Source organism: Scyliorhinus torazame, chromosome 4, assembly GCF_047496885.1.
Source record: "Scyliorhinus torazame isolate Kashiwa2021f chromosome 4, sScyTor2.1, whole genome shotgun sequence".
Classification (NCBI taxonomy): Eukaryota; Metazoa; Chordata; class Chondrichthyes; order Carcharhiniformes; family Scyliorhinidae; genus Scyliorhinus; species Scyliorhinus torazame.
The window spans coordinates 339967725-339995601 of record NC_092710.1 but is presented as its reverse complement, the minus strand read 5'-3'; the positions used below and the strand labels follow the sequence as shown (position 1 = coordinate 339995601).

Here is a 27877-nt window from a genome sequence, read left to right as displayed (position 1 = left end):
CTGTCCCCAGTCTCTGGGGTCGATGTGTCCAATGGTGAGGCGATTCCTCAATCGGGGGGTGGTCGCTCACCTGTCTTTGTTTCGGCCACTGCAGGCACCGACAGGTCTGGCCCGGTATTCAATTGCTAATATGTTGCAATTGTTCCCGGGGATAGCCAATTTAACTATGGATGTCTGAATAGATGGGCTGCAAACAGTCCTGAATGTAACTGCAAATACCTGGGTTGATGGGCTGTTGATAGCCCTGAGTATCGATCTGGGCTAACTTCCCAGAGCCGAATATGCAATACTGTCTGCAGCTGCCTGTTTGTGTCTTCTTAGCTGCTTTTCCCAGCAGTCTTTCGGGTTAGCCATTTTAAACTGGGTTTTGGCCAGATTAATCGGAATGCAGCCATTTTACGTGGCTACATCCCCGCCTTGTGATCCTAACGCGAAGCGTGAAGGATCACATACATTTTGTCCTCTTCATTTCCTGACCCCGGGGGGGGGGGGGGGGGGGGGGGGGGGCGCATCTCTTACATGGCCACTACTCTGACCCTAGCTATGCACAAAAATTTACCTAAACAATTCTTGAGGACGCTATGTCAGGCAGGGGCATGTGTCTTAAAAAAAATAAACTGGGAACCTCTAATTTTACCGAAACAATTCTTCGAGTATTATACAATCTTATCTCTCTAAACATACAATAACAATCACAACATTTAATATATTCTTTCCTGGCTTGGCAGTCAAGCTCAGGATCATACATTTCCATACATTCTCTTTTTATTTACAGGAAAAACCGCCAGTGCATGTTTTATTATTCAGTGAAGTGTTAACAGTAAAGGGGTTTGGAGTGATGGGTTTCCCGCGCAACCAAAAGTCCATAACAAACATGTTGAGCACGAAGAAAGGAGTCCTCATGGCTGTCTTCTTTCTTTCCTTTTCCTGTTTTTGCTGGTTTTCTCCGGACTTGGAGCTTCTGGAGTTCTGTAAGACAAGCATAGTGTGTGTAAATACTTCGGTTTAATATCTGATGTGTTAGTGTGTCTGTCCTTCTTGGGGCCAATTAAACCCTTATAATTGGTCACAGTATGTGACTCTTCCCCCATTTTTTTTCAAAACAAATGTTTGGACACAGCACACTTCCCAATGGTGGACCAGTGCTAAGTTTATCATCCAAATGTTCCAGGATGTAAATAGCATGTGGCAGCAACCCAAAGGTTGCCTAAATAAAAGAAAACTGTTTTTGAAAGAAAAGGTCGAATGAGGTGCGTGTGGGCCGCGACGGGTAAGACTTGGGTGGAGTCCCCTGGTAGGATGGCTACCAATACCGTATCTTCCCTACCCGAGCGTTTTTGACCAACGGGGGGGGGGGGGGGGGGGGGGGCGGGTCTCACGCCGTTTCTCCACTGCCTGAGCGACCAAAGAACGGACAAAAATGTAGTCATCATTGTGGGGTTACTGTTCTGATTCTACCATCAAATCAGAAGAGTAGCTACGATCAGGCGTCTGGTCTGGTGACCACGTATCTGTGGACAAGTTAGTACTGCTGAACAAGCGTCTGGTCTCGGTGGGCCTCTGAGGCAAGTCCTCAGAGGTTTCGGCAGAATGGGCGTGTGGCCGCGGTGGGTGTAAGTGGGAAAAATTAAAAAGTTCAGGTGAATGGGTGTGGGGCGGTGAGAAAATTCTCCTGTAGAACGAACAACATTTAACAAACAGACCGACAACGTAAAACATTCAGCAGGTTCCATCAGAATATGGGACATCGTAAATCACATTTGGGCTGGGGTGTAATTAGCATATGGAGGGAGTGCAGCGTGACCAAAGAAGAAAGGAAGGAGGAGTGAAACAAAAATGAAGTGGCCTTGCTGAGGTAACGCTGCCATGAGAAGTGGTGGGTAAGCGCTCACAGTTTGCATGGGGCAGCTGGGACCTTGTAGCTGCTGTGGGTGGTGTTCTCTTTCATATCTGGGGGCTAGTCTAGCTGGTGGGGGTCTCCTGCAATCTCGGGCGAAGTGTCCTGGCTGCTCACAGTTGTAACATGACCCCTGAGGCACATAAGGTGGAGCAGGCTCTCTGGTGCATTGTTCCCTTGGGTGTGGTTCCCTGGGTGGGGGGTCGGGGCTGTTGGTTTCTTTGCTGGTTCGGGGGGCATTTGTGGGCTTATCCCGTTGCTGTTTCAGGGGGGCTTGACATTCTCGTGCGTAATGTCCTAATTGTCCGCAATTGTAACATTCCGGTGGTTTCTGTGGGGGGCTGTTCCTTTGTTTACCCATGCGGTGTTCTGGTGCGTTTTAACTGGATGCATGTCTGCCTGCTCTTCCTCGGGTTCCCTAACTGCGGGTTTGTCTGCTTCTGCCTGCTGTTCTTCAGGATTTTTTACTGTGGTTTACTTTGTACAGACTGCTCCCAGGCGCGGGACAATCTTTTAAAAACCCATTTCTCGTTATGAGCCTCCCCCGAGGGGTCATAATTGCTACAGGCATTCTGTCCTGCTTCCGTGGCATGGGAGATAAGGGTGCGGGTCCACTTGGCCATATTGTCTGGGGACAAATGGGCACGATCTACGTTGCCGAAAACTGCTTCAAAATGACTCCACAAGCGTCCTGCGAACGCTGTGGGGTGTTCAGACTTTTCTGTCTGCATTTATTCAGACCGTCTACAGGGTCGCCCCGGTTGTACCCGATCGCATCCAGGATGGCGGCCTGCATTTCTGCAAGGGTGTCTCCTCCTACATTCTGTGGGTCGGGACGGGCTGCTGCAACCGATGGGTCTAAGCTGAGGACCGTGAGCTTTACCTACTCTTTCTCATCCAGGCCGTACATGGTCGCCTGGTGTTTGACGGTGGCAAAGAAATGGTGTGGGTCTGAAGCGGGGAGGAACGGTGTGATTTTGGCACACGCGTCCCGTAATTGGGTCACTGTGAGGGGGGTGGAATATAAGACCTCCGCCTCGTCTGCTGTGGCGGTGCGGTGGGTTGTTACAGGGTTCATGGGAGCCTGTATTATCTGTTGTGTGGGGGGTGGGGGTGCTTTCCTCCTTTGGGGCTTTCCCTGCGCACATGTTCCCTGAACATATCTCTGCGCTGTCTCTTGCAATTCTTCCCAATCAGGGCCGTCTTCCTGTTCTAAACTTTCCCCAAAGGTTTCTTAAAATCCCTTTTGGACAGAAAGCAGTGCTTTCAAGTCTGCAACCTGCTTTCGGCACTTTGCATGGTCTAAAGTACTCTGCCTTTGTTCCGTGGTTGTGGCGTGGAGCGCTTTCAAGGCTGCCTTGAGATCACTGCATTGTTTCTGGAGCGTCTCTAACTGGTTTTCTGTTTCTTTCTTTACCAGGACTGCACACTGCAGGTCCTGATAAGCCTTTTCATATTGTGACTGGAAACTACTCAAGTGCGCCAGACAAGATTGGTGACCCTGTTTGGAGTCAGCCACCTCTTTGTCCTTTGCTGCTAATTTCCCTTTTAACTCCAGGTTCTCTTTCTCAACTTCGCATACATCGATTTTACTCATCCGATGTATGCCTTCTATTTCCTTGCGGGGCGTCCTGATGACCTCCTCTGTGCCTCGCAATTGTGCCAGACAGGACACAATTGCCATCGGCTTGCACGCTTTTGCTAAACTCTTTTTGTGGATCTCACTCAGGTTCTCCCACCAAGTATGCCCTATACTTCCAGGACCTGAGTCGTCGTTATTGCAGAAATCCTTCCACATGGGCCATCCTTTGCCCTGCAGAAATTTGCGGATTTCCACTTCCCAAACGGGACACTGACCCGCTCCTACGCTGCTGACTGGTGCGACAGCAAAATCTTCGGGGTTCATGAGGCGCTGCATCGCTTGCATTGCCTGCATGGCTCTCTCTTATCTGCTCGTTACGTTCGAATTTGGAACAGGGGGCTAAGGTGGTGTGGTAGATGCGGGTACGGCTTGCGCTAATTTCCGAAATACCAACTGCCGATAGTTTTGACGCAACAAAAAAATCTATCAGTTTTGCCTTATAACCCTGTTAGTTACGCATGCATATACACACTTCCGAATTGTGAATTATTAACCAGAACCGCTTGAACACTTGTGGGTTTTTTTTGTTTCCGATTGGATTCTAATTCAAACGTTGGGGTTCTTCCGGAGTGGTTTTCCACTTCTATGTTGGGTCCCGGCGGATTCGACAATTATGTTGCTCTTTTTAACCTTCGTCTATTTGCTCTGTTTACGTCACTTTTGCTCATGAGTCGCCAGGTATCTTTATGATACCGCCACGTGGTTCAAGTTCAGGTTATGGTTAATAATACAGCACACCGCTTCGTAAGGATTAAAACAACGGTCATTTATTATATACAACAAGCAATATTAATACCCTAATACTACTATTTATATAATAAACCTATCACTACTGGCCAATACTTAACTTAGGAAGAGCCCACCAGGTCAGGGAAACGAATGGTTGGTCCAATCAAATCTGGCCCGCGGGATTCAAAAGGCTGCTACAGGTCGGTGTCTAGGTGTCTCTACCGGATAGCGATCGCTGGATTCAAACTTACTATTGCCGGTTGCTGTTCTTGCTGTTCTCGAGCAGGCGAAGAGGAGAGAGAGAGAGATCTGAACTTGGCCCCTCACTTTTATAGGGCCATGGGGCTTCCTGCCTCCCGGGGCGGCCCTTGACCCTGAGTCCCAAGTGATTGGATTTGTCCCCAATCTCTGGGGTCGATGTGTCCAATGGTGAGGCGATTCCTCGATCGGGGGGTGGTCGCTCACCTGTCTTTGTTTCGGCCACTGCAGGCGCCGACAGGTCTGACCCGGTATTCAATTGCTAATATGTTGCAATTGTTCCCGGGGATAGCCGATTAAACTGTGGATGTCTGAATAGATGGGCTGCAAACAGTCCTGAATGTAACTGCAAATACCTGGGTTGATGGGCTGTTGATAGCCCTGAGTATCGATCTGGGCTAACTTCCCAGAGCCGAATATGCAATACTGTCTGCAGCTGCCTTCTTGTGTCTTCTGAGCTGCTTTTCCCAGCAGTCTTTCGGGTTAGCCATTTTAAACTGGGTTTTGGCCAGATTAATCGGAACGCCGCCATTTTACATGGCTACACGCCTCAGCTGGTGAGCCAACAAACGACTGTCTTCTCTCCATACTCATAATATGTCCTCCTCGAACATTGCAGCTGGTTCACCACCGCCTTATCCGTCTACAACAACTCAAAATCCAAAGTATCATAGAATTTACAGATCAGAAGGAGGCCATTCGGCCCATCGAGTCTGCACTGGCCCTTGGAAAGAACATCCTACCTAAGCCTACACCTCCACCCTATCCCCTAATCCAGTAACCCCACCTAACCTTTTTTGGACACTAAGGGCAATCTAGCATGGCCAATCCACCTAACCTGCACATCTCTGGACCGTGGGAGGAAACCGGAGCATCTGGAGGAAGCCCACGCAGACACGGGGAGGATGTGCAGACTCCGCACAGACAGCGACCTAAGCCGGGAATTGAACCATCTGCAGCTTTTTTCTGCCCACCAATAACTCCAGTGTTGGGCAATCGAGTACTGGCAGTCCACCTCTAGAATGGCGTCCACTGGTCTCTGCCCCTCCAATTACCAAGATTAACACGCTTTATAAGAGATTTTTCCCCCCCCCCAATTAGAGTGTAGAAGGTGAGACCGCCTCATTTCTATTGAACTCGACAAACTCCCCAAGGGCAGAGGACATCTGTTCAAAAAATCTGTTATCCATGAGCAACGCCGTGTGTAACCTCCATGGGGGTCGCCGAGAGCTGCCCAGCTCCAATATCAAGGCCACAAAATGCGGAGCCTGATCCGATATCACAATCGCCGAGTGCCCTACCCGCTTCACCCCAGGGAGAAGAGACCTTCCCACCACAAACAAGTCAAACCCGGAGTAATCCCGAATGATGTGGGCGGAAAAAAAGAAAATTCCTTATTCCTCGGTAAGTTAAATCACCACGGGTCACCTCTCTTCTCTTCCCCCCCGCCCCCCCCCCCCCCCCCCCCCCCCCCCCAAATAAAACCCCTCCTTCGCCACCCCAGAAGGACTCCGAGACTTGGGACTCGACCTGCCCAACCTTGTGCCTCACCCAACCCGTCTGCAACTATGTTTGTAGAATAGAAACCTCGATTCATAGAATTTACAGTGCAGAAGGAGGCCATTTGACCCATCGAGTCTGCACTGGCCCTTGGCAGGAGCACTCTACTTAAGCCCACAGCTCCACCCTATACCTGTAACCCAGTAACCCCACCATAACTTTTTGGACACTAAGGACAATTTAATTTAGTATGGCCAATCCACCTAACCTGCCCATCTTTGGACTGTGGGAGGAAACAGGCGCACCCGGAGGAAACCCACGCAGACACGGGGAGAACATGCAGATTCCACACAGATAGTGACCCAAGCCGGGAATCGAACCTGGGGCCCTGGAGCTGTGAAGCAACATTGCTTTTTAAAAAAATATATATTTTATTGAAAATTTTTGGTCAACCATCACAGTACATTGTGTATCCTTTACACAATAATATAACCGTATAAATAACAATGACCTGTTTTGTAAACAAAGAATAAATAATATATAACAAAGACGAAAACTAAAACTAAATGGCAACTGCCTTGTCTCAGATAAACACTCTCCAAAAATATGATTTAACAGTCCAATATACAATTATTTATAGCAACGACCTATACATATTATACATATATATATTAACAACCCGGAGAGTCCTTCTGGTCCCCCCCCCCCCCCCCCGTCCCCCCGTCCCCCCCCCCGGGCTGCTGCTGCTACCTTCTTCTTTTCCATTCCCTCTATCTTTCTGTGAGGTATTCGACGAACGGTTGCCACCGCCTGGTGAACCCTTGAGCCGATCCCCTTAGGACGAACTTAATCCGTTCCAGCTTTATAAACCCTGCCATGTCATTTATCCAGGTCTCCACCCCCGGGGGCTTGGCTTCCTTCCACATCAACAGTATCCTGCGCCGGGCTACTAGGGATGCAAAGGCCAAAACATCGGCCTCTCTCGCCTCCTGCACTCCCGGCTCTTGTGCAACCCCAAATATAGCCAACCCCCAGCTTGGTTCGACCTGGACCCCCACTACTTTCGAAAGCACCTTTGTCACCCCCACCCAAAACCCCTGTAGTGCCGGACATGACCAGAACATGTGGGTGTGATTCGCTGGGCTTCTCGAGCATCTCGCACACCTATCCTCTACCCCCAAAAATTTACTGAGCCGTGCTCCAGTCATATGCGCCCTGTGTAACACCTTAAATTGAATCAGGCTTAGCCTGGCACACGAGGACGATGAGTTTACCCTACTTAGGGCATCCGCCCACAGCCCCTCCTCTATCTCCTCCCCCAGCTCTTCTTCCCATTTCCCTTTCAGCTCATCTACCATAATCTCCCCCTCGTCCCTCATTTCCCTATATATATCTGACACCTTACCGTCCCCCACCCATGTCTTTGAGATCACTCTGTCCTGCACCTCATGCGTCGGGAGCTGTGGGAATTCCCTCACCTGTTGCCTCGCAAAAGCCCTCAGTTGCATATACCGGAATGCATTCCCTTGGGGCAACCCATATTTCTCGGTCAGCGCTCCCAGACTTGCGAACTTCCCATCCACAAACACATCTTTCAGTTGCATTACTCCTGCTCTTTGCCATATTCCAAATCCCCCATCCATTCTCCCCGGGGCAAACCTATGGTTATTTCTTATCGGGGACCCCACCAAGGCTCCCGTCTTTCCCCTATGCCGTCTCCACTGTCCCCAAATTTTCAAAGTCGCCACCACCACCGGGCTTGTGGTGTATTTCTTCGGTGAGAACGGCAATGGGGCCGTCACCATAGCTTGTAGGCTAGTCCCCCTACAGGACGCCCTCTCCAATCTCTTCCACGCCGCTCCCTCCTCTTCTCCCATCCACTTACTCACCATTGAGATATTGGCGGCCCAGTAGTACTCACTTAGGCTCGGTAGTGCCAGCCCCCCCCCTATCCCTACTACGCTGTAAGAATCCCTTCCTCACTCTCGGGGTCTTCCCGGCCCACACAAAACTCATGATGCTCTTTTCGATCCTTTTGAAAAAAGCCTTCGTGATCACCACCGGGAGGCACTGAAACACAAAGAGGAATCTCGGGAGGACTACCATTTTAACCGCCTGCACCCTCCCTGCCAGTGACAGGGATACCATGTCCCATCTCTTGAAGTCCTCCTCCATTTGTTCCACCAATCGCGTTAAATTTAACCTATGCAATGTACCACAATTCTTGGCTATCTGGATCCCCAAGTAACGAAAGTCCCTTGTTACCTTCCTCAGCGGAAAGTCCTCTATTTCTCTGCTCTGCTCCCCTGGATGCACCACAAACAACTCACTTTTCCCCACGTTCAGTTCATATCCTGAGAATTCTCCAAACTCCCGAAGTGTCCGCATTATCTCTGGCATTATCCGCCGGGTCCGCTACATATAACAAATCATCCGCATACAGAGATACCCGGTGTTCTTCTCCTCCTCTAAGTACTCCCCTCCACTTCTTGGAACCCCTCAATGCCATTGCCAGGGGCTCAATCGCCAGTGCAAACAATAATGGGGACAGAGGGCATCCCTGCCTTGTCCGTCTATGGAGCCGAAAGTATGCAGATCCCCGTCCATTCGTGACCACACTCGCCACTGGGGCCCTATACAACAGCTGCACCCATCCAACATACTTATCTCCAAAACCAAATCTCCTCAGCACCTCCCACAGATAGTCCCACTCCACTCTATCAAATGCTTTCTCGGCATCCATCGCCACCACTATCTCCGCTTCCCCCTCTGGTGGGGGCATCATCATTACCCCTAGCAGCCTCCGTATATTCGTATTCAGCTGTCTCCCCTTCACGAACCCAGTTTGGTCCTCATGGACCACCCTCGGGACACAATCCTCTATCCTCATTGCCATTACCTTGGCCAGAATCTTAGCGTCTACATTTAGGAGGGAAATAGGTCTATAGGACCCGCATTGCAGCGGGTCCTTTTCCTTCTTCAGGAGAAGCGATATCGTTGCCTCAGACATAGTCGGGGGCAGCTGTCCCCTTTCCTTTGCCTCATTAAAGGTCCTCATCAGTAGCGGGGCGAGCAAGTCCACATATTTCCTGTAAAATTCAACTGGGAATCCATCTGGTCCCGGAGCCTTCCCTGCCTGCATGCTCCTAATTCCTTTCACTACTTCCTCTGTTTCAATCTGTGCTCCCAGTCCCACCCTTTCCTGCTCTTCCACCTTGGGAAATTCCAGCCGGTCCAGAAAGCCCATCATTCTCTCCCTCCCAGGGGTTGAGCTTCGTATAATTTTTTATAAAATGCCTTGAACACTCCATTCACTCTCTCCGCTCCCCGCTCCATCTCTCCTTCCTCATCCCTCACTCCCCCTATTTCCCTCACTGCTCCCCTTTTCCTCAATTGGTGGGCCAGCAACCTGCTCGCCTTCTCCCCATATTTGTACTGTACACCCTGTGCCTTCCTCCACTGTGCCTCTGCAGTACCCGTTGTCAGCAAGTCAAATTCTACGTGTAGCCTTTGCCTTTCCCTGTACAGTCCCTCCTCCGGTGCCTCCGCATATTGCCTGTCCACCCTCCGAAGTTCTTGCAGCAACCGCTCCCGTTCCCTACTCTCCTGCTTTCCTTTATGTGCCCTTATTGATATCAGCTCCCCTCTAACCACTGCCTTCAGCGCCTCCCAGACCACTCCCACCTGGACCTCCCCATTATCATTGAGTTCCAAGCACTTTTCAATGCACCCCCTCACCCTTAGACACACCCCCTTATCTGCCATTAGTCCCATGTCCATTCTCCAGGGTGGGCGCCCTTCTGTTTCCTCCCCTATCTCCAAGTCCACCCAATGTGGAGCGTGATCCGAAATGGCTATAGCCGTGTACTCCGTTCCTCTCACCTTCGGGATCAACGCCCTTCCCAAAACAAAAAAGTCTATTCGCGAATAGACTTTGTGGACATAGGAGAAAAACGAAAACCCCTTACTCCTAGGTCTGCCAAATCTCCACGGGTCTACTCCTCCCATCTGCTCCATAAAATCTTTAAGCACCTTGGCTGCTGCCGGCCTCCTTCCAGTCCTGGACCTCGACCTGTCCAGCCCTGGTTCCAACACCGTATTGAAATCTCCCCCATTACCAACTTTCCCACCTCTAGGTCCGGGATGCGTCCTAGCATACGCCTCTCAAAATTGGCATCATCCCAGTTCGGGGCATATACGTTTACCAAAACCACCGTCTCCCCCTGTAGTTTGCCACTCACCATCACGTATCTGCCCCCGCTATCCGCCACTATAGTCTTTGCCTCAAACATTACCCGCTTCCCCACTAATATAGCCACCCCCCTGTTTTTCGCATCTAGCCCCGAATGGAACACCTGCCCCACCCAACCTTTGCGTAGTCTCACCTGGTCTATCAGTTTCAAGTGCGTTTCCTGTAACATAACCACGTCTGCCTTAAGTTTCTTAAGGTGTGCGAGTACCCGTGCCCTCTTTATCGGCCCGTTAAGCCCTCTCATGTTCCACGTGATCAGCCGGGTTGGGGGGCTTTTGACCCCCCCCCCTTGTCGATTAGCCATCCCCTTTTTCCAGCTCCTCACTCTGTTCCCACGCAGCTGTGTCCCCCCCCAGGTGGTGCCCCCCCGCCCATCCCACCCCATACCAGCTCCCCCCTCTCCCCAGCAGCAGCAGCCCAATAGTTCCCCCCTCCCACCCCCCCCCCCCCCACCCTTCCCCACTAGATCCCCCACTAGCGTAGTTACCCCCCCCATGTTGCTCCCAGAATCAGCAAACTCTGGCCAACCTCGGCTTCCCCCCGTGACCTCGGCTCGCACCGTGCGACGCCCCCTCCTTCCTGCTTCCCTATTCCCGCCATGATTATCATAGCGCGGGAACCAAGCCCGCGCTTCCCCCTTGGCCCCGCCCCCAATGGCCAACGCACCATCTCCTCCACCTCCTTTCCTCCCCCCACCACCTCCTGTGGAAGAGAGAAAAGTTACCACATCGCAGGATTAATAATATAAAACTCCTCTTTCCCCCCTTTTTTTACCCCCCTCTTCGCCCCCCCCATACTCGCCCCACCACTTTGTTTCAAACGTTCTTTTTTTTAATAACCCGCTCATTCCAATTTTTCTTCCACGATAAAAGTCCACGCCTCATCCGCCGTCTCAAAGTAGTGGTGCCTCCCTTGATATGTGACCCACAGTCTTGCCGGTTGCAGCATTCCGAATTTTATCTTCTTTTTGTGAAGCACCGCCTTGGCCCGATTAAAGCTCGCCCTCCTTCTCGCCACCTCCGCACTCCAGTCTTGGTATACGCGGATCACCGCGTTCTCGCACTTACTGCTCCGAGTTTTCTTTGCCCATCTAAGGGCCATCTCTTTGTCCTTAAAATGGAGGAATCTCACCACTATGGCTCTAGGAATTTCTCCTGCTCTCGGTCCTCGCGCCATCACTCGGTATGTTCCCTCCACCTCCAGCGGACCCGCCGGGGCCTCCGCTCCCATTAACGAGTGCAGCATCGTGCTTACATATGCCCCGACGTCCGCTCCCTCTGCACCTTCAGGAAGACCAAGAATTCTTCGGTTGTTCCTCCTCGCGTTGTTCTCCAGCGCCTCCAGCCTTTCCGCACATCGTTTATGGTGTGCCTCGTGTATCTCCGTCTTCACCACCAGGCCCTGTATGTCGTCCTCATTCTCGGCAGCCTTTGCCTTCACGACCCGAAGCTCTCGCTCCTGGGTCTTTTGCTCCTCCTTTAGCCCTTCGATCGCCTGTAATAATAGGGCCAACAGCTCCTTCTTCATTTCCTTTTTGAGTTCTTCCACGCAGCGTTTCAAAAACTCGTGTTGTTCAGGGCCCCATATTAAACTGCCACCTTCCGACGCCACCTTGGTTTTTGCTTGCCTTCCTTGCCGCTGCTCTAAAGGATCCACCGCAATCCGGCCACCTTCCTCTCCTTTTTTCATCCGTATCCAGGGGGGATTCCCTTCTGGTTCACCGCACAGTACTTTTAGCCGTTAAAATTGCCGTTGGGGCTCTTATTAAGAGCCCAAAAGTCCGTTCCACCGGGAGATGCCGAAACGTGCGACTCAGCTGGTCATCGCCGCACCCGGAAGTCCCGTGAAGCAACATTGCTAACCACTGTGCCACCGTGCTGCCCTTGTCTTCGATTTTCCGGTGGAGCCGGATCTCCTGTAGGAAAACCACATCCACCGTCAGAATTCTCAAATGCGCAAACACCTGGGATCTTTTTACTGGGCCATTCAACCCCCTCACATTCCATGTAATCAACCGGACAGGGGGTCTCTGACCTTTCCCGACCCAAGAGCAACCATATCCACCCTGTGAGGCAATCCAGTAATGCCCCACCAAAGATGGCCCCCATATTCCCCATCAAGCCAGTCCAAAAATAAAGGAACCGTCACTGTCAGCAGTCCGGTCCCCCACTCCCCCCTCATACCCTGTCCCAGCTAGGCTATTACCAGACATTACTCAATCGAGGGGAACTTATTCCATCCAACTACACCTATTTTCTCTAAGATAATCAGTCATAAGCCGGGCAGAAAGGGCCAAAACAATGTACTCTGGTGGGAGCCACTGCGTGTGTGACTATTCCCACATAGCCACCATCGGCAGACAAAATTGATAGTTGATGGACGTAGTATATTTGGACTTTCAGAAGGCGTTTGATGAAAGTCCCCCACAGAAGGTTAATTAGCAAATAAAAGTGCGTGAGATATGAGGCAACACAATGTCATGGATTGAGGATTGGCTGACAGACAGAAAACAGAGTAGGAATAACCGGGTCATTCTCACGTTGGCAGGCAAGGATCGTTACTTGGGCCCCAGCTGTTCATAATGTCAATGATTTGGATGTGGGGACCAAATGTAATATTTTTCAAATTCTCAGATGATATAAAGCTCGGTGGGAATGTGTTGTGAGGAAGCTGATGGAATTATAATGTGGAACAATGTAAGGTAATCCACTTTTGTTGAAGGAATAGATTTGTAGAGTATTTCCTAAATGGTAAGAAATTAGAAAGTGTAGATGTATAAAGGAACCTGGGTGTCCTTGTCCATAAGTCACTGAAGGCTAACATGCAGATGCAGCAAGAAATTAGGAAGGCTAATGGAATGTTAGCCTTTATCACAAAAGGATTTGAGTACAAGAGTAGTGAGGTCTTGCTTCAATTGTATAGGAGCTTGGTTAGACAGCACCTGGAGTACTGTGTGCAGTTTTGGTCCCCTCACCATAAAGGATATTATTGCCATAGAGCAGTGCAACAAAGGTTCACCAGACTTGTTCCAGGGATGGCAGGATGATGAGAGGCTGGCAAACTGGGCCTGTCTTGACTAGAGTTTCGAAGAATGATAGGTAATCTCATTGAAACCAACAAAATACTTAAAGAAATAGACAGGGTGGATGCAGGTAAGATGTTTGCCTTGGTTGGGGAGTGTAGAACCAATTTCAAAATAAGGGAAAGCCACTCGGGACCAAGATGTGGAGAAATTTCTTCACACAGAGGGTTGTGAATCTTTAGAATTCTCTACCCCAGAGAGCTGTGGAAGTTCAGACATTGTGCATGTTTTTCACAGTAACTTCATTGCAGTGTTAATGTAAGCCTACTTGTTACAATAATAAAGATTATATTAAAAATAAATAACCTTTATTGTCACAAGTAGGCTTACATTAACACTGCAAAGAAGTTACTGTGAAAAGCTTGTTCTGCATGTTTAAAGCAGAGATTGATAGATTTCTGATCAACAATAAGGTAAAGGATTATGGGGATAGTGGTGTAAAAGGCATTGAAGTGTCCGATTAGCGATGATCGGGTTGAATAACGGACCAGGCTCGATGCGATGGGCTGAATAGCCTTATCCTGTCCCAGTGTTCCTCCAAACCACACTGACTTGGAAATATACCGCCGTTCCTTCACTGTCGCTGGGTCAAATTCCTGGAATTTCTCCCGAAAGCACTGACTGTGTACATACATCATATGGACTGTTGTTCAAGAAGGCAACTCACCACCACCGTCTCGCGGGCAATTAGGGATGGGCAATGAATGTTGATCTAGCCAGCAACACCCACAACAAATTGAAAAAGGTTGGTGGGATGACTGGGCGGGGGGGGGGGAAGAAAAACAAAACCGTGGCTGCAATGCACAAAGTAAATCTGGGCCTGTGCATCTTTTCCTTTGCGTCTAAGAGTGATCTGCTTCTGCTGAATGTCTTGGTTGCTGGCCAGCCAGCGACGCCCACATACCATGAATGAATTTAAAAAAAATGTAATTTGGAGACTAAAATTATTATTTTGAAATGTGCAGTTCAAAGTTGAAAGACTGATTGAGCAATGTACAGTTTAACCTGCTCCAGATACCCCCCACCCCAGTACAAATATCTGTTTGTTTCTGTTACCTAGATGAGCACTTGTTGAATTAAAGACCTTCTATGCCTATAATTTACAAATATTTTCCTCTATTGAAGAAAAGGCAAGACTCCGTTATCCTATTTATGTACAAATTGTAGAGGGGATTAGGGCTGGTCAATACAATATTCAGTCCACTAACATGTCAGGAACAGTTGCGTATCCACACTGGCCTCGCGTTCAGCCGCTGTGCCTGATGCCTTTCCAGTCAGCAGGAGCATCAGTGAAGTTTAAAAGTTACACAGAATGTGTACCTTTTATTTGTTCTGCATTGTATTGCAGAACAAATAAACACAGCCTTCTGATAAACTATAAATTCACAAAAATAAAAGTTAAGCCATAGAATATATTTCAAAATGAAACCAAACAGATTCCTGATCAGTCTTCCATTCCAGTGACCTTGAGTAAAATGTGATCTGCTGAAATGCCAAGCCTTATTCTTGTCATCATGAATTCCTTGTGTGTTACAGGTCCACTATCTCGTGACGACTCTTATGGACCGTCTCCTGTGAGTGGTGGGGCACCTTCACCACCATTGATGATGGATCTCCCGATACGGCCTCCCTCTGTGAATGCAGGCCGTGGATTCCCACGGGATCGGGGTGATGGAGGTAGGCAGGAAATGTTTGTACAGGTTTGTTAGAACAGTTCTTGCACAAGTTCTAAACTTGTAAATGTATATAAACTGTTACTAACTGGCTTCTGATCAATCGCTAACTTGCAGGCATGCGGGTTCCTCCTGGTGCTCTTGCTCCCCGTGAGTGGATTGGTCCTGGCCCAGACCGACTGGGACCATCTTCTGATCAAGGATCACCCCCACCACAGTGGGATAGACGACCCGGTAATGTTACAGAAACTCACTTATCCTATTCTCTGCTGCTCCAGTACATCACACATTAATCTGATTATTATTAAAGGGGTTATTTTCACAATGGCAAGGTGTAACTAGTGAAGTGCTGCAAGAATCTACACTTGGCCAACATTCAATGCTGATTATAGAAAACTAGGTGAGAAAGTAAACTTTGGATTGGATTTGTTTATTGTCACGTGTACCGAGGTACAGTGAAAAGTATTTTTCTGCGAGCAGCTCAACAGATCATTAAGTACATGAGAAGAAAAGGGAATAAAAGAAAATACATAATAGGGCAACACAACATATACAATGTAACTACAAAAGCACTGGCATCGGATGAAGCATACAGGGTGTAGTGTTAATGAAATCAGTCCATAAGAGGGTCATTTAGGAGTCTGGTGACAGTGGGGAAGAAGCTGTTTTTGAGTCTGTTCATGCGTGTTCTCAGACTTCTGTATCTCCTGCCCGATGGAAGAAGTTGGAAGAGTGAGTGAGCTGGGTGGGAGGGATCTTTGATTATACTGCCCGCTTTCCCCAGGCAGCGGGAGGTGTAGATGGAGTCAATGGATGGGAGGCAGGTTCGTGTGATGGACTGGGCAGTGTTCACGACTCTCTGAAGTTTCTTGCGGTCCTGGGCCGAGCAGTTGCCATACCAGGCTGTGATGCAGCCTGATAGGATGCTTTCTATGGTGCATCTGTAAAAGTTGGTAAGAGTCAATGTGGACATGCCGAATTTCCTTAGTTTCCTGAGGAAGTATAGGCGTTCTTGTGCTTTCTTGGTGGTAGCGTTGACGTTGGTGGACCAGGACAGATTTTTGGAGATGTGCACCCCTAGGAATTTGAGGAACTTTGAGGAGGATGTATGGCTGTAAAGGGATACAGGCACGTTGGGATTACACAAGAAGGCGGTAGGTGGAATATATTGTAGTGAAGCGTGAAGTTATCCACTTTGATAGAAAGAATGGAAAAGCAGAATATTTAAAGTTGAGAGATTAATAAATGTAGTGAGAGACTACAAAATATTAGAATTCAAAGGATTGCATTGGATTACATAGAAACAGACAGTTCGGTCCAACCTCCTAAATCTCCCATAGAACATAGAACAATACAGCGCAGTACAGGCCCTTCGGCCCACGATGTTGCACCGAAACAAAAGCCATCTAACCTACACTATGCCATTATCATCCATATGTTTATCCAATAAACTTTTAAATGCCCTCTTTAAATGTTGGCGAGTTCACTACTGTAGCAGGTAGGGCATTCCACGGCCTCACTACTCTTTGCGTAAAGAACCTACCTCTGACCTCTGTCCTATATCTATTACCCCTCAGTTTAAAGTTATGTCCCCTCGTGCCAGCCATTTCCATCCGCGGGAGAAGGCTCTCACTGTCCACCCTATCCAACCCCCTGATCATTTTATATGCCTCTATTAAGTCTCCTCTTAACCTTCTTCTCTCCAACGAAAACAACCTCAAGTCCATCAGCCTTTCCTCATAAGATTTTCCCTCCATACCAGGCAAAATCCTGGTAAATCTCCTCTGCACCCGCTCCAAAGCCTCCACGTCCTTCCTATAATGCGGTGACCAGAACTGTACGCAATACTCCAAATGCGGCCGTACCAGAGTTCTGTACAGCTGCATCATGACCTCCCGACTCCGGAACTCAATCCCTCTACCAATAAAGGCCAACACTCCATAGGCCTTCTTCACAACACTATCAACCTGGGTGGCAACTTTCAGGGATCTATGTACATGGACACCTAGATCCCTCTGCTCATCCACACTTTCAAGAACTTTACCATTAGCCAAATATTCCGCATTCCTGTTATTCCTTCCAAAGTGAATCACCTCACACTTCTCTACATTAAACTCCATTTGCCACCTCTCAGCCCAGCTCTGCAGCTTATCTATATCCCTCTGTAACCTGCTACATCCTTCCACACTATCGACAACACCACCGACTTTAGTATCGTCTGCAAATTTACTCACCCACCCTTCTGCGCCTTCCTCGAGGTCATTGATAAAAATGACAAACAGCAACGGCCCCAGAACAGATCCTTGTGGTACTCCACTTGTGACTGTACTCCATTCTGAACATTTCCCATCAACCACCACCCTCTGTCTTCTTTCAGCTAGCCAATTTTTGATCCACATCTCTAAATCACCCTCAATCCCCAGCCTCCGTATTTTCTGCAATAGCCTACCGTGGGGAACCTTATCAAACGCTTTGCTGAAATCCATATACACCACATCAACTGCTCTACCCTCATCTACCTGTTCAGTCACCTTCTCAAAGAACTCAATAAGGTTTGTGAGGCATGACCTACCCTTCACAAAGCCATGCTGACTATCCCTGATCATATTATTCCTATCTAGATGATTATAAATCTTGTCTCTTATAATCCCCTCCAAGACTTTACCCACTACAGACGTGAGGCTCACCGGTCTATAGTTGCCGGGGTTGTCTCTGCTCCCCTTTTTGAACAAAGGGACCATATTTGCTGTCCTCCAGTCCTCTGGCACTATTCCTGTAGCCAATGATGACATAAAAATCAAAGCCAAAGGTCCAGCAGTCTCTTCCCTGGCCTCCCAGAGAATCCTAGGATAAATGCCATCAGGTCCCGGGGACTTATCTATTTTCAGCCTGTCCAGAATTGCCAACACCTCTTCCCTACGTACCTCAATGCCATTTATTCTATTAGCCTGGGGCTCAGCATTCTCCTCCACAACATTATCTTTTTCCTGAGTGAATACTGACGAAAAACATTCATTTAGTATCTCACCTATCTCTTCAGACTCCACACACAATTTCCCATCCCTGTCCTTGACTGGTCCTACTCTTTCCCTAGTCATTCGCTTATTCCTGACATACCTATAGAAAGCTTTTGGGTTTTCCTTGATCCTTCCTGCCAAATACTTCTCATGTCCCCTCCTTGCTCGTCTTAGCTCTCTCTTTAGATCCTTCCTCGCTACCTTGTAACTATCCATCGCCCCAACTGAAACTTCACACCTCATCTTCACATAGGCCTCCTTCTTCCTCTTAACAAGAGATTCCACTTCCTTGGTAAACCACGGTTCCCTCGCTCGACACCTTCCTCCCTGCCTGACCGGTACATACTTATCAAGAACACGCAGTAGCTGATCCTTGAACAAGCCCCACTTATCCAATGTGCCCAACACTTGCAGCCTACTTCTCCACCTTATCCCCCCCAAATCACGTCTAATGGCATCATAATTGCCCTTCCCCCAGCTATAACTCTTGCCCTGTGGTGTATACTTATCCCTTTCCATCATTAACGTAAACGTCACCGAATTGTGGTCACTGTCCCCAAAGTGCTCTCCTACCTCCAAATCCAACACCTGGCCTGGTTCATTACCCAAAACCAAATCCAATGTGGCCTCGCCTCTTGTTGGCCTGTCAACATTTTTTTTCAGGAAACCCTCCTGCACACACTGTACAAAAAACGACCCATCTATTGTACTCGAACTATATCTTTTCCAGTCAATATTTGGAAAGTTAAAGTCTCCCATAATAACTACCCTGTTACTTTCGCTCTTATCCAGAATCATCTTCGCCATCCTTTCCTCTACATCCCTAGAACTATTAGGAGGCCTATAAAAAACTCCCAACAGGGTGACCTCTCCTTTCCTGTTTCTAACTTCAGCCCATACTACCTCGGAAGATGAGTCCCCATCTAGCATCCTCTCCGCCACCGTAATACTGCTCTTGACTAGCAGCGCCACACCTCCCCCTCTTTTGCCTCCTTCTCTGAGCTTAATAAAACACCTAAACCCCGGAACCTGCAACATCCATTCCTGTCCCTGCTCTATCCATGTCTCCGAAATGGCCACAACATCGAAGTCCCTGGGACCAACCCAGGCTGCCAGTTCCCCTACCTTGTTTCGTATACTCCTGGCATTGAAGAAGACACACTTCAAACCACCTACCTGAACACTGGCCCCCTCCTGCGACGTCAAATCTGTGCTCCTGACCTCTATACTCTCATTCTCCCTTACCCTAAAACTACAATCCAGGTTCCCATGCCCCTGCTGCATTAGTTTAAACCCCCCCAAAGAGCACTAACAAATCTTCCCCCCCAGGATATTTGTGCCCCTCGGGTTCAGATGTAGACCATCCTGTCTGTAGAGGTCCCACCTTCCCCAGAAAGAGCCCCAGTTATCCAGAAATCTGAATCCCTCCCGCCTGCACCATCCCTGTAGCCACGTGTTTAAATGCTCTCTCTCCCTATTCCTCATCTCACTATCACGTGGCACGGGCAACAACCCAGAGATAACAACTCTGTTTGTTCTAGTTCTGAGCTTCCATCCTAGCTCCCTGAAAGCCTGCCTGACATCCTTGTCCCCTTTCCTACCTATGTCGTTAGTGCCAATGTGCACCACGACTTGGGGCTGCTCCCCCTCCCCCTATGGACCCGGAAAACACGATCCGAGACATCACGTACCCTTGCACCTGGGAGGCAATATACCAAACGTAAGTCTCTCACGCTCCCGCAAAATCTCCTATCTGTGCCCCTGACTATAGTGTCCCCAATTACTAATGCTTGCTCCTCTCCCCCCTTCCCTTCTGAGCAACAGGGACAGACTCCGTGCCAGAGGCCTGTAACCCATGGCTTACCCCTGGTAAGTCCCCCCCCCCCACAAGTATCCAAAGCGGTATACTTGTTGCTCAGGGGAATGACCGCAGGGGAGCCCTGCACTGACTGCTTTTTCCCAGCCCCTCTTACAGTTACCCACCTATCTCCAATCTTTGGTGTAACTAATTCCCTGAAGCTGCTATCTATGACCCCTTCTGCCTCCCGAATGATCCGAAGTTCTTCCAACTCCAGCTCCAGTTCCCTAACTCGGTCTTGGAGGAGCTGGAGATGGCAGCACTTCCTGCAGGTAAAATCAGCAGGGACACTAACTGCATCCCTCACCTCAAACATCCTGCAGGAGGAACATTGCACTCCCTTCCCTGCCATTCCTCTAACGTTCTACCAAGATCTGGCTAACAACTAAATTAAATTTTTTAATAAAAAATAATAATAATATAATAAAATATGGTACTTACCTCAGACCAATGGGTTTTATTATTAGGTTAGAGGAGGAGGGCGGGTGGGAGACACTACACGTGTAATGTCTCGGGTTTCCTCTCCACCAGAATTTATTGGTGAGGGTCTTCCCAGACATCCGCGGGTCGACTTCCTGTTCCCGCCTAAAACAGCTCCTGCTGAAATTGACTAACCAGCCAGCTCCACTCCCGCCGAAATCGACTGGCCTGCCCCTGCAAAGACAAGTGCTTTTAAAGGACAGACTTACCTCCCAGCAGCCACTTCCGCACTGCTCCCGCTGAAACTGACTCACCAGCTGTTCTCCCACCGAAATCGACTGGCCTGCCCCTGCAAAGACAAGTGCTTTTAAAGGACAGACTTACCTCCCAGCAGCCACTTCCGCACTGCTCCCGCTGAAACTGACTCACCAGCTGTTCTCCCACCGAAATCGACTGGCCTGCCCCTGCAAAGACAAGTGCTTTTAAAGGACAGACTTACCTCCCAGCAGACACTTCCGCACTGCTCCCGCTGAAACCGACTCACCAGCTGTTCTCCCGCCGAAATCGACTGGCCTGCACCTGCAAAGACAAGTGCTTCTAAAGGACAGACTTACCTCCCAGCAGCCACTTCCCATGGTAGTCATTTATTTCTTTCACCCTCATATGCTTGTCCAGCTTCCCTTTAAATGTATCTATATTCTTTGCTTCAACTACTTGATGTTCCACCAGAGTTCCATATTCTCGCTACTCTTCAGGTAAAAAAGGTTTCCTTTTTCTTGGTAGCTATCTTCTGTTGATGATCTCTAGTAATGCTCTTCGCCTCAAGGAAACATTCCCTCTTATAAGTTCTAACAAAACATTTCATAATGTTTAAAACCCACTATTAGCTCACCCCCTCAACATTTTCCCAAGAGAGAGGCCCCACATGTTATATCTTTAAAATATACACATTTTTCTGACATCATCCTTGTAAATCTTCTCTGTATCCTCTCCCGTGCCTCTATATCCTTTTTATAGTAAGGCTACAAGAACTGCATGTAGCATTCAGTGGTGACCGAGCACAAAGGAAGATGGTTGTGGTTATTAGAGGTCAATCATTTCAGTCCCAGGGCATTGCTGTAGGAGTTCCTCAGTGAATTGTATTAGGCCCAACTGCATCATCAATGGCCTTCCCTCCATCATAATGTCAGAAGTGAGCATATTCGCTGATGACTAATGTTCACCATTCGCAACTCCTCAGACTGAAACAGTCCGTGTCCATGTGCAGCAAGACCTGGGCAAGTAACATTCGTACCTGGCACTTCAACGACCATCTCCTTCAAGAGATAACTTAATTATTTCCCCATGACATTCAACGACACTACTGTCATTGAATATTCCACTATAAACATCCTGGCAGGTTACCGGTGTTCAAAAGCTGAACTGGACCAGCCATACAAATATCTAAGGCTAGTTGAGCAGGTCAGAGGCTGGGAATTCTGTGGCGAGTTACTTGCCTTGAGATGCCCAAAGTCTGTCCACCATCTACAAGGCAGAAGTCAAGAGTATGATAGAATGCTCTCCAGTTACCTGGATGAATACAGCTCCAGCAACACAAGAAGCTTGACACCATCCATGGCATAGCAACCCACTTGATTGGCATGCCATCCACCACCTTCAATAATCACTCTCTCCACCACCAACACAGTAGAGGCAGTTTGCATCATCTATAACATGCACTGCAGCTCCTTTGACAGCACCTACCAAACCCGTGACCTCTATCTTTCTTTTTTTTTTTTTTAAATAATATTTTATTGAAAATTTTTGGTCAACCAACACAGTACATTGTGCATCCTTTACACAACATTGTAACAATACAATAATAATGACCTTTTTTAAATTTAAACAAAAACAACAACAAATAAATAAATATTAAATAACAAAAAATAAAAACTAGCCCTAATTGGCAACTGCCTTGTCTCAGGCCACCCCCCCCCCCATCCCTTCCCCCCCCCAAAGTCCTGGGCCGCTGCTGCTGCCTTCTTTGTTCTCCCCTATCTATCTTTCCGCAAGATATTCGACGAACGGTTGCCACCGCCTAGTAAACCCTTGAGCCGACCCCCGACGAACTTAATCCGCTCTAACTTTATGAACCCCGCCATATCATTTATCCCGGTCTCCACCCCCGGGGGCTTGGCTTCTTTCCACATTAGCAATATTCTGCGCCGGGCTACTAGGGACGCAAAGGCCAAAACATCGGCCTCTTTCGCCTCCTGCACTCCCGGCTCCTGTGCAACCCCAAATATAGCCAACCCCCAGCTTGGTTCGACCCGGACTCCTACTACTTTCGAAAGCACCTTTGTCACCCCCATCCAAAACCCCTGTAGTGCCGGGCATGACCAAAACATATGGGTATGATTCGCTGGGCTTCTCGAGCACCTCGCACACCTATCCTCCACCCCAAAAAATTTACTGAGCCGTGTTCCAGTCATATGTGCCCTGTGTAATACCTTAAACTGAATCAGGCTTAGCCTGGCGCACGAGGACGACGAGTTTACCCTGTTTAGGGCATCTGCCCACATCCCCTCCTCAATCTCCTCCCCTAGCTCTTCTTCCCATTTCCCTTTTAGTTCGTCCATCATAGTCTCCCCTTCGTCTCTCATTTCCCTATATATATCCGACACCTTACCGTCCCCCACCCATTTCTTTGAGATGACTCTGTCCTGCACCTCTTGTGTCGGGAGCTGCGGGAATTCCCTCACCTGCTGCCTCGCAAAAGCCCTCAATTGCATGTACCTGAATGCATTCCCTTGGGGCAACCCATATTTCTCGGTCAGCGCTCCCAGACTCGCAAACTTCCCATCCACAAATAGATCTTTCAATTGCGTTATACCTGCTCTTTGCCACATTCCATATCCCCCATCCATTCCCCCCGGGGCAAACCTATGGTTGTTTCTTATCGGGGACCCCCCCCAGTGCTCCGGTCTTTCCCCTATGTCGTCTCCACTGTCCCCAAATCTTCAGTGTAGCTACCACCACCGGACTCGTGGTATAGTTCCTTGGTGAGAACGGCAATGGGGCTGTCACCATAGCCTGCAGGCTGGTCCCCCTACAGGACGCCCTCTCTAATCTCTTCCACGCCGCTCCTTCCTCCTCTCCCATCCACTTACTCACCATTGAAATATTAGCGGCCCAATAATACTCACTTAGGCTCGGTAGTGCCAGCCCCCCCCTATCCCTACTACGCTGTAAGAATCCCTTCCTCACTCTCGGAGTCTTCCCGGCCCAAACAAAACCCATGATACTCTTTTCTATCCTTTTGAAAAAAGCCTTCGTGATCACCACCGGGAGACACTGAAACACAAAAAGGAATCTCGGGAGGACCACCATCTTAACTGCCTGCACCCTCCCTGCCATTGACAATGCTACCATATCCCATCTCTTGAAATCTTCCTCCATCTGTTCCACCAACCGCGTCAAATTTAGCCTGTGCAATGTGCCCCAATTCTTAGCTATCTGGATCCCCAGGTAACGAAAGTCTCTTGTTACCTTCCTCAACGGTAGGTCTTCTATTTCTCTACTCTGCTCCCCTGGATGCACCACAAACAGCTCACTCTTTCCCATGTTCAATTTATACCCTGAAAAATCCCCAAACTCCCCAAGTATCCGCATTATTTCTGGCATCCCCTCCGCTGGATCCGCCACATATAGTAGCAGATCATCCGCATATAAAGATACCCGGTGTTCTTCTCCTCCCCTAAGTATTCCCCTCCATCCCTTGGAACCTCTCAGCGCTATCGCCAGGGGCTCAATCGCCAGTGCAAACAGTAATGGGGACAGAGGACATCCCTGCCTTGTCCCTCTATGGAGCCGAAAATATGCCGATCCCCGTCCATTCGTGACCACACTCGCCACTGGGGCCCTATACAACAGCTGCACCCATCTTACATACCCCTCTCCGAACCCAAATCTCCTCAACACCTCCCACAGATAATCCCACTCCACTCTATCAAATGCTTTCTCGGCATCCATCGCCACTACTATCTCCGTTTCACCCTCTGGTGGGGCCATCATCATTACCCCTAACAACCTCCGTATGTTCGTGTTCAGCTGTCTCCCCTTCACAAACCCAGTTTGGTCCTCATGAACCACCCCCGGGACACATTCCTCTATTCTCATTGCCATTACCTTGGCCAAGACCTTGGCATCTACATTGAGGAGGGAGATTGGTCTGTAGGACCCGCATTGTAGCGGATCCTTTTCCTTCTTTAAAAGAAGCGATATCGTTGCTTCTGACATAGTCGGGGGCAGTTGTCCCCTTTCCTTTGCCTCGTTGAAGGTCCTCGTCAGTAGCGGGGCGAGCAAGTCCAAATATTTTCTGTAAAATTCAACTGGGAATCCGTCCGGTCCCGGGGCCTTTCCCGTCTGCATGTTCCTAATTCCTTTCACCACTTCTTCTACCGTGATCTGTGCTCCCAATGCCATCCTTTCCTGCTCTTCCACCTTGGGAATTTCCAGCCGATCCAAAAACTCCATCATTCTCTCCCTCCCATCCGGGGGTTGAGCTTCATACAATTTTTTATAAAATGTCTTAAACACTTCATTCACTCTCTCTGCTCCCCGCTCCGTCTCTCCATCTTCGTCTCTCACCCCCCCTATTTCCCTCGCTGCTCCCCTTTTCCTCAATTGGTGTGCCAGCAATCTGCTCGCCTTCTCTCCATATTCATACTGTACACCCTGCGCCTTCCTCCATTGTGCCTCTGCAGTGCCTGTGGTCAGCAAGTCAAATTCCACATGCAGCCTTTGCCTTTCCCTATACAGTCCCTCCTCCGGTGCTTCCGCATACTGTCTGTCCACCCTCAAAAGTTCTTGCAACAACCGCTCCCGTTCCTTACTCTCCTGCTTCCCTTTATGTGTCCTTATTGATATCAGCTCCCCCCTAACCACCGCCTTCAACGCCTCCCAGACCACTCCCACCTGAACCTCCCCATTGTCATTGAGTTCCAAGTACTTTTCAATGCATCCCCTCACCCTTAAGCACACCCCCTCATCCGCCATTAGTCCCATATCCATTCTCCAGGGTGGACGCCCTCCTGTTTCCTCCCCTATCTCCAAGTCTACCCAGTGTGGGGCATGATCCGAAATGGCTATAGCCGTATATTCCGTTCCCCTCACCCTCGGGATCAATGCCCTACCCAACACAAAAAAGTCTATGCGTGAATAGACTTTATGGACATAGGAGAAAAACGAGAACTCCTTACTCCTAGGTCTACTGAATCTCCACGGGTCCACCCCTCCCATCTGCTCCATAAAATCCTTAAGCACCTTGGCTGCTGCCGGCCTCCTACCAGTCCTGGACTTCGACCTATCCAGCCTTGGTTCCAACACCGTGTTAAAGTCTCCCCCCATTATCAGCTTTCCGGTCTCTAGGTCTGGGATGCGTCCTAGCATTCGCCTCATAAAATTGGCATCGTCCCAATTCGGGGCATACACGTTTACCAACACCACCATCTCTCCCTGTAATTTGCCACTCACCATCACGTATCTGCCCCCGTTATCCGCCACTATAGTCTTTGCCTCGAACATTACCCGCTTCCCCACTAATATAGCCACCCCCCTGTTTTTCGCATCCAGCCCCGAATGGAACACCTGCCCTACCCATCCTTTGCGCAACCTAACCTGATCTATCAGTTTCAGGTGCGTTTCCTGTAACATGACCACATCTGCTTTAAGTTTCTTAAGGTGTGCGAGTACTCGTGCCCTCTTTATCGGCCCGTTAAGCCCCCTCACGTTCCACGTGATCAGCCGAGTTGGGGGGCTTCCCACCCCCCCCCCCCCTTGCCGGTTAGCCATCATCTTTTTCCAGCTTCTCGCCCAGTTCCCACGCGGCTGTATTTCTCCCAGACGGTGCCCCCCCGCCCATCCTTTCCCGCACCCACTCCCCCCTTTCCCCAGCAGCAGCAACCCAGTAATTCCCCCCCCCCCCGCTAGACCCCCCGCTAGCGTAATTACTCCCCCCATGTTGCTCCCAGAAGTCAGCAAACTCTGGCTGACCTCGGCTTCCCCCCGTGATCACGGCTCGCCCCGTGCGGCGCCCCCTCCTTCCTGCTTCTCTATTCCCGCCATAATTATCATAGCGCGGGAACCAAGCCCGCGCCTCTCCCTCGGCCCCGCCTCCCATGGCCAACGCCCCATCTCCTCTCCCTCCCCACCTCCCCCCATCACCACCTGTGGGAGAAAGAAAAGTTACCATACCGCAGGATTAATCATACAATCCCTCTTCGCCCCCCCCCCCCACTCGTCCCACCACTTTGTCCAAACGTTCATTTTCGTAGTCCAATCATTCCAATTTTTCTTCTACAATAAAAGTCCAAGCTTCATCCGCCGTCTCAAAGTAGTGGTGCCTCCCTTGATATGTGACCCACAGTCTTGCCGGTTGCAGCATTCCAAACTTTATCTTTTTTTTGTGAAGTACCGCTTTGGCCCGATTAAAGCTCGCCCTCCTTCTCGCCACCTCCGCACTCCAATCTTGATAGACGCGGATCACCGCGTTCTCCCATTTACTACACCGAGTTTTCTTCGCCCATCTAAGGACCATTTCTCTATCCTTAAAACGGAGAAATCTCACCACTATGGCTCTGGGAGCTTCTCCTGCTCTCGGTCCTCGCACCATAACTCGGTATGCTCCCTCCACCTCCAACGGACCCGTCGGGGCCTCCACTCCCATTAACGAGTGCAGCATCGTGCTCACATATGCCCCGACGTCCGCCCCCTCCACACCTTCAGGAAGGCCAAGAATCCTCAAGTTGTTCCTCCTTGCGTTATTTTCCAGTGCCTCCAACCTCTCCACAGATCGTTTCTGGTGTGCCTCCTGTATCTCCGACTTCACCACCAGGCCTTGTATGTCGTTTTCATTCTCTGCTGCTTTCGCCTTCACGACCCGAAGCTCCTGCTCCTGGGTCTTTTGTTCCTCTTTCAGCCCTTCAATCGCCTGTAATATCGGGGCCAACAACTCTTTCTTCATTTCCTTTTTTATCTCCTCCACGCAGCGTTTCAAAAACTCTTGTTGTTCAGGGCCCCATATGAAACTGTCACCTTCCGACGCCATCTTGGTTTCTGCTTGCCTTCCTTGCCGTTGTTCCAAAGGATCCGCTGCAATCCGGCCACTTTCCTCTCCTTTTTCCAACCGTGTCCAGGGGGAACACCCTTCTGGTTTACCGCACGGTGTTTTCAGCCGTTAAAATTGCCGTTGGGGCTCCTATCAAGAGCCCAAAAGTCCGTTTCACAGGGAGCTGCCGAAACGTGCGACTCAGCTGGTCATCGCCGCACCCGGAAGTCGACCTCTATCTTTCTGAAGGACAAGGGGCTGATGCATGGGAACACCACCTGCAGCCACTCGCCTTCTTAACTTGAAACTAGATCACCATTCCTTCACTGTCCCTGGGTCAAAATCCTGGAACTCCCTTCCTAATAGCACTGTGTGTGTATGTACTACATGGTCTGCTGTGGTTCAAGGTGACTCACCCACCTTGAGCAATTAGGCAATAAAAAGGCTGGCCTAGCCAGCGAC

The 27877-nt window shown here is 49.4% G+C and overlaps 1 protein-coding gene across 2 annotated transcripts in view; it reads left to right on the top strand.

Annotated features, from left to right (window-relative positions):
* Positions 1-27877, top strand: part of mia3 (MIA SH3 domain ER export factor 3) — a 202134-nt gene that overhangs the window by 151444 nt on the left and 22813 nt on the right. For both annotated transcript variants that reach the window (XM_072500262.1, XM_072500261.1), the window contains exons 24-25: positions 14897-15037; positions 15151-15267. In XM_072500262.1, the coding sequence (XP_072356363.1) occupies positions 14897-15037; positions 15151-15267 (258 nt within the window). The remainder of the gene's footprint in view (positions 1-14896; positions 15038-15150; positions 15268-27877) is intronic.